The sequence below is a fragment of the Bufo bufo genome, chromosome 1 (assembly GCF_905171765.1).
Source record: "Bufo bufo chromosome 1, aBufBuf1.1, whole genome shotgun sequence".
NCBI classification, from domain to species: Eukaryota; Metazoa; Chordata; class Amphibia; order Anura; family Bufonidae; genus Bufo; species Bufo bufo.
Genome location: NC_053389.1, coordinates 315,743,770 through 315,751,741, shown reverse-complemented (window position 1 = coordinate 315,751,741; position 7,972 = coordinate 315,743,770). Strand labels below are relative to the sequence as shown.

Sequence of the window (7,972 nt, the reverse complement as noted above, 5' to 3'; positions counted from 1 at the left end):
GAACTCTGAGTGCCGCCATTAGACTGCAGTATTTTATTTTGTGCTCAATGTAAGAAACTAAAGCAGATTCCCAGTGTTGATCTACAGAGAATCCTATATGATTGTCACACTGCAGCTTGCATTTCAGGTTAATTACTTTATCAAGATCTCATTTGGATTTTGCAATTTTAAGTACTTTTCTTAAGGAATTGCGGAATAAGGATCATTTCACTTTTTCTACAAAAAAATGAAACATGACACAAGATCCAGAGAGACGGAGTGGACTCTGATATGGCAAGTATGGTTCTGTTTTGCATCTTTTGGATTAAGAAATATCTCAGCTCAATTACAATACTCAGTACCTGAAGAACTGAAAAAGGGATCTGTGGTTGGGAATGTGGCAGAAGATCTTGGATTAAATGTTAAGGAATTAGCATTAAGAAAATTCCAAATTCTTCCTTATGCTATGAAGCAATATTTCAGTATTAATTTGGAAAAAGGAGATTTACTGGTATCAGAGAGAATTGATAGAGAAACATTATGTGTTGTGAAATTCAGTTGCTTTATTAACCTAGAAGCTGTTATTGAAAATCCTTTGACGTTTTACACAGTCACAATAGAAATCCAGGATGTAAATGATAACCCACCTATATTTTCTAAGAAACACTTTAATGTAGAAATTAGTGAAGTCACTTTACCTGGTGCACATTTTGCATTAGGGAATGCAAAAGACCCTGATTTAGAAGCAAATTCCATACAAAGGTATACATTAAGTGGCAATGAGCAGTTTACTCTTGGAGAAAAAACCACTAGAGATGGACTTAAGTACCCAGAAATTATTCTAGAAAAAGCCCTTGACAGAGAAAAGCAGAGTTTTTATGAACTAATTTTAACTGCTTTTGATGGAGGAAAACCTCCAAAAACTGGCACTGCTATTGTTAACATTATTGTACAGGATTTTAATGATAACTTTCCCATATTTACTCAGGACACTTATAATATAAAGTTGTCTGAGGATGTGCCAATAGGTTTTCTGGTAGTGTGCTTAAATGCGACTGATGAGGATGAAGGCTCTAATGCCTTCATTAGTTATTCATTCAGCCATATACCTGAACAAGCACAGGAAGTATTTGCTCTAGATTCCTTAACTGGTGAAATCAAGATTATTGGGACTTTGGACTATGAAGCATCAGACGCTTATGAAATGACTGTGGAGGCTAAAGATGGAGGTAGTCATGTCACACATTGCAATGTGGCTATACAAGTAGCTGATATAAATGATAATGCCCCAGAAATAATAATCACTACTCTTTCAACTACTATACAAGAGGATTCCCCGCCAGGAACTGTTATAGCAATAATAAATATTCATGACAGAGATTCTGGAGTAAATGGGGAAGTTCATTGTGAAATCTCAGATACACTAGATTTCCAATTAATACCATCATCCAGCAATTACTATACATTAGTATCTTCAGTTAGAATGGACAGAGAGAGGACATTTATTTACAACACTACAATAAAGTGTGTGGACAGTGGATCACCCCCTCTATCTAGTAATAAAGTCATTGAGCTGACTGTTTCTGATATAAATGACAACTTTCCTGTGTTTGATAGAACAAGCTACATTAACTACATAGGAGAACATAATCAACCCGGGATTTCAATTCAGAATGTTCATGCTTCAGATCTTGACTTTAATGAAAATGGAAAAGTTACCTATAGCATCCTAAATAGCAACATAGAGAATATTCCAATATCATCATATGTTTCCATAAATTCAATGACTGGAGTTATTTATGCCCAGAGATCATTTGATTTTGAAGAGATGCGGGAATTTCAGTTCCAGGTGATGGCTAAAGACAGTGGATCTCCTCCTCTAAGCAGTAATGTCACAGTGAGAATATGTATCATTGATAAGAATGATAATGCTCCTAAGATTCTCTACCCATCGCCAGACACGGAGGGATCAGCATTATTTGAGTTTATTCCTCACTCTGCTGAGAAAGGTTATCTGGTCACCAAAGTGATAGCAGTGGACGCTGACTCTGGACACAATGCCTGGCTCTCCTATCACTTACTACAAGTTCAAGAACCATCTTTATTCAATATTGGACAATATACTGGGGAAATCAGGATTGGACGAGATCTTCAGGATACAGATAATTTAAGGCAAAAACTTGTGGTTCTGGTTAAGGACAATGGAGTCCCTTCTCTGTCATCTACAGTCACTTTGATTTTGGTTGTTGCAGAGAATTTTCAGCAAGATGTGCCACAGATAAAAAGACAACTAATAAATTCAGACATGCCCTCCAATGTAACTTTTTATCTAGTCATATCCATAGCTCTGATTTCTTGTCTATTCATTATTACTGTTATCATTACAATCATGATTAAATGCAGAAAAGCCAACACCCAAACTACTTTTGGAGCATATAATAGAAATGTGTACCCTCAGTTCACCCTAGGATGTCCTTCTGAGATCAGTGATACAAGTTTACCTTTCCCATTCTCATATGATGTGTGTGTGACTTTGGACTCAAAGCAAAATGAAATTGCTTATCTGAAACCCATGCAGAATGTACCTACCGACAATCTCATAGACACTGAGGATTCAGCAGCTCGGAATGATTCTGTAAAAAATGATTTGCCCCCCAGCAATATTGACCAGGTAATTTAATTTAACGTTGATTTTCTATCTAAAAACCTACTTTCTTATACTGTTTATTGAAATAATTTACTCATTTTCTTAATAACTAGACTTTTTGAAGCATCTATCAGGCATGTACAGTCGTGGCCAAAAGTTTTGAGAATTACAAAAATATTAGTTTTCACAAAGTTTGCTGCTAAACTGCTTTTAGATCTTTGTTTCAGTTGTTTCTGTGATGTAGTGAAATATAATTACACGCACGTCATACGTTTCAAAGGCTTTTATCGACAATTACATGACATTTATGCAAAGAGTCAGTATTTGCAGTGTTGGCCCTTCTTTTTCAGGACCTCTGCAATTCGACTGGGCATGCTCTCAATCAACTTCTGGGCCAATTCCTGACTGATAGCAACCCATTCTTTCATAATCACTTCTTGGAGTTTGTCAGAATTAGTGGGTTTTTGTTTGTCCACCCGCCTCTTGAGGATTGACCACAAGTTCTCAATGGGATTAAGATCTGCGGAGTTTCCAGGCCATGGACCCAAAATGTCAACGTTTTGGTCCCCGAGCCACTTAGTTATCACTTTTGCCTTATGGCACGGTGCTCCATCGTGCTGGAAAATGCATTGTTCTTCACCAAACTGTTGTTAGATTGTTGGAAGAAGTTGCTGTTGGAGGGTGTTTTGGTACCATTCTTTATTCATGGCTGTGTTTTTGGGCAAAATTGTGAGTGAGCCCACTCCCTTGGATGAGAAGCAACCCCACACATGAATGGTCTCAGGATGCTTTACTGTTGGCATGACACAGGACTGATGGTAGCGCTCACCTTTTCTTTTTCCAGATGTCCCAAACAATCGGAAAGAGGCTTCATCGGAGAATATGACTTTGCCCCAGTCCTCAGCAGTCCATTCACCATACTTTCTGCAGAAGATCAATCTGTCCCTGATGTTTTTTTTGGAGAGAAGTGGCTTCTTTGCTGGCCTTCTTGACACCAAGCCATCTTCCAAAAGTCTTTGCCTCACTGTGCGTGCAGATGTGCTCACACCTGCCTGCTGCCATTCCTGAACATGCTCTGCACTGGTGGCATTCCGATCCCGCAGCTGAATCCTCTTTAGGAGACGATCCTGGCGCTTGCTGGACTTTCTTGGACGCCCTGAAGCCTTCTTAACAAGAATTGAACCTCTTTCCTTGAAGTTCTTGATGATCCTATAAATTGTTGATTGAGGTGCAATCTTAGTAGCCACAATATCCTTGCCTGTGAAGCCATTTTTATGCAACGTAATGATGGCTGCACGCGTTTCTTTGCAGGTCACCATGGTTAACAATGGAAGAACAATGATTTCAAGCATCACCCTCCTTTTAACATGTCAAGTCTGCCATTTTAACCCAATCAGCCTGACATAATGATCTCCAGCCTTGTGCTCGTCAACATTCTCACCTGAGTTAACAAGACGATTACTGAAATGATCTCAGCAGGTCCTTTAATGACAGCAATGAAATGCAGTGGAAAGGTGTTTTTGGGATTAAGTTAATTTTCATGGCAAAGAAGGACTATGCAATTCATCTGATCACTCTTCATAACATTCTGGAGTATATGCAAATTGCTATTATAAAAACTTAAGCAGTAACTTTTCCAATTTCCAATATTTATGTAATTCTCAAAACTTTTGGCCACGACTGTATATATTATCTGTGAAGAAAATGAATATGATAATTCACTCAATCTCTGTAGTAATTTGTTAGCACACCTATACATCATGAAAACAAGTTACATTACTACTTCTTGAACTCTTTCAAGGAGAAGAACCATTCATAACTTATTTATATGATATTTCATTATATGTTTTATTATCAAGTGTATAGTGTAGTTTTAAAAGCCAAGATTACTTAGGGCACTTTACCACTTGTGGTAGCCTTTTCTGTGCTACTGCAAGTCCACTGTGCTGGCGGAAGTCTGCTCCGGCCCCATTCACTATAATGAGGCGGTCCAGAGGTCGGGCCGCAGTACGGTAAACATGTCGGGAGAAGTCCGGAATAAAAATACAGCACACTGCAGTTTTTGTCCGGTCACCTCTCGGCATGTTTGGACTTGCGGTAGCACAGAGTGTGAAGATAGCCTTAAAGATAGATTTACACCTCATTAACACTGAGGCAGGTAATTTTTCTACAGTCTCTGTGGCAATGAATTATTGGGTCATATAATAAAAAATAATAAGGAATTTGAAAAAAAAATCTCTGTGCCCTGTATGAATCCGATTCATATGAAGTGAAAACAAGGCCTATAGAAACCTAAAATATGAGGTTGTATGGAGCCATAATATGCGCGTGAGGCCTTTGTGTTGGGGGGCGAGCATGCTCGGCCGAACGCTATTTTGACTTGAGCATATCGATGCTCGGCACATCGCTGTGTTTGGCCGAATACCGCGTGTGCTCGAGTGCGATGCTAGAGTCTCCTCCCCACTCATTTGTTGGCTGCTAAGTATTGGCACTCACTGTAATGCAGTAGCCATGTTGGTTACTGGCATTACAATGATTGGCTGGCCGGAATGTGTCATCGGGTGCTATATAGTGTATGGACAGGAATTTTTTTTATTTTTTATGCAGGGTTTAGTGTTGAAAGGTGTTAAAGACCCAAAGTCCTTTTAAGGACTATTGTTTTATCTGGCTGCAATATATATTATTAGCGCAACCTGCGCTAAATTGCGTGCAATTGTTTGGCCGCTGCTGACAGTGACACAACCTCTGCTACATCTGTTGTGTTACATTTGCGCATCCTAAATATCTGTGACATTCAGCGCAATTGTTTTGCCGCTTCTGACAGTGACATTACCTGCGCTACATCTCCTGTATAACGTTTGCGTATCCTAAATATCTGTGACATTCAGTATAATTTTTTCTTAGCCACTGGTTACTGTGACATTACCTGCGCTACATCTCCTGTATAATGTTTGCACATCATAAATATCTGTGACATTCAGTGTAATTTTTTCGCCGCTGGTGACAGCGACATTACCTGCACTACATCCAGGGCTGGCTCCAAGTTCATGTGGGCCCTTGGGCGATAAAGCCTCAATGGGCCCCCCTGTGCTAAGGCCCCTTGCAGATGAGCATTCCTCCCGCAGCGAGTCCGCATCGCAGCAACCGGCCTGACCTCCCAGCACTGACGGGAGTCACATATATATTATATTGATTTATGATGCTATGTAACCCTTACAGTCCTGGAATGTATTAGATGACACTAACAGCATTATGCCAGTGTTATCCAATACATTCCAGAACTTTAAGGGTTAGATCAATCAATATAATGCTATGTGACCTCCGGCAGCGCTGGGAGGTCAGGCCGGGTGCTGCGATGTGGACTCGCTGCGGGAGGAACGCTAGTCTGCACGGGGCCTAAGGGCTCTTTTATACGAGCGGATGCCGTGCGGGTAATCCGCTGTGTGAAAGATGCCAAGCCCCGTCTCGGACAGCAGAGACACGGAGCATTAACATGATTGATAATGCTCTTTGCCTCTCTGTGATATTTTTGCTACAAAATCATGGTGACAACTGTATCTCACTGTGATTTTGTAGTAAAAATGTCACAGACGCACGAAGCATCATCAATCATGTTAATGCTCCGTGTCTCTGCTGTCCGGAGTGGGGCTTGGCACTCTTTCACACAGCGGATTACCCGCACGGCCCCTTAGGCCTCATGCACACGGCCGTTGTGCATCCATTGCGGTCCCCAATGCACGGGCAACGTCCGTGCAGCGGCCGGGAAGGATCCGGACCCATTCAACTTGAATGGTCTGTTAACCGTCTGCCACCTGCGAAAAAATGTAATAAGTTCTATTTTATTGGGGTGAGGAGGCACGGCCAGAAACACCATGGAAGCACTCCATAGTGCTTCCATGGGGTTCCGATCCATGCGTTTGTTCTGCATCTCTGTGATTGGGGACCCATTCAAGTGAATGGGTCCGCATCTGTGATGCGGAGTGCACATGGGCTTATGCCCGTGTAGTGCGTTGCGGACCTCCCGTATGCGGGCCTCAATACAGCCATGGGCAGTGGGCACACAACGGCCGTGTGCATGAGGCCTAAAACATAAACTCCTAGAAGAAAATAATAATCAATAATACACTTTATTGGCAAAAATTCATAAGAGAAAAATTTCCTCTTATGAATTTTTGCCAATAAACTGTATAATTAATTTCATGTGTTCTGGTATTTTCGTATAGGAGTTTATATTGTGTTTTGGCATGTGTGCTGCTGAGCAAAGCAACACATGGTAATTGTCCTCTATTCAATTATTGGCTCCTTTGAGCCTTTATTTTGGTGTACACTGACACTGTACATAGCCCCAGGCGGCAGACAGGCCCCCATGTAACATACTACATGAACTGGTCTTGGTCTGTCTGTTGTAGTACCTGAATTCTAAATTAAAAACGAGTCCAGCAGCATTCATCTTGAGCTTCAGCCAGGTTTCCTCTGGGCTCGGCAGTCGGCTTGGCCAGGCTTTCTCTGGGCTCGGCTATGCGTCCTGTCTGAATCTTCTGCAGCTGAGCCGAGACGAGTCCTGCTGCTGGCTGAGGGCCGGCTTACACTGTACAGTCTGTGCCTGTGCGCTGTGGAAAATATACTCCCGCTGTGCGGTGCACAGACGCTCTGCCTGAAGTGAGATCATGTGAGAGAGGGGCCGGACGCTGCGCAGCATGAACTATCTACTAACTGAAGTATGTAAAAATGTTAAAGGGGCCGCGCCGCGGAAACGAGTGGGCCCCCTAACTTACAGTGGGCCCCGGCACTTGCCCGTGTATGCCGGGTTCTGACGCCGGCCCTGACTACATCCCCTGTAAAACGTTTACGCATCATAAATATTTGTGACATTCAGTGTAATTTTTTTTTGTGCTACAGCTCCTGTATAAAGTTTGCACATCCTAAATATCTGTGACATTCAGTGGAATTTTTTCACCGCTGGTAACAGCGACATTACCTGCGCTACATCTCCTGTATAACGTTTGCGCATACTAAATATCTGTGAAATTCAGTGTCATTTTTTCGCCGCTGGTGACAGCAACATTACCTGCACGACATCTACTGTATAACGTTTGCGGATCATAAATATCTGACATTCAGTGTCATTTTTTCTTAGCCGCTGGTGACAGCGACATTACCTGCACTACATCTCCTGTATAACATTTGCGCATCCTAAATATCTGAAATTCAGTGTAATTTTTCTTAGCCGCTGGTAACAGCAACATTACCTGCGCTACATCTCCTGAATAACGTTTGCGCATCCTAAATATCTGTGACATTCAGTGTAATTTATTTGCGCATACACTTACAAAACCTGCGCTTTGT

General features: G+C 41.6%; 1 protein-coding gene across 1 annotated transcript; it reads left to right on the top strand.

The window, feature by feature from the left end:
• The first annotated feature begins 226 nt into the window (after positions 1-226).
• On the top strand, positions 227-2,659 carry LOC121007653 (protocadherin gamma-B2-like). The gene has a single exon (XM_040439781.1). It carries the CDS (start codon positions 227-229, stop codon positions 2,657-2,659), a length of 2,433 nt encoding a protein of 810 aa, XP_040295715.1.
• Positions 2,660-7,972: the final 5,313 nt, after the last annotated feature.

Excerpts from the sequence above, each read along its gene's own strand:
- LOC121007653 (XM_040439781.1), top strand. The coding sequence starts at position 227 with ATGAAACATGACACAAGATCCAGAGAGACGGAGTGGACTCTGATATGG.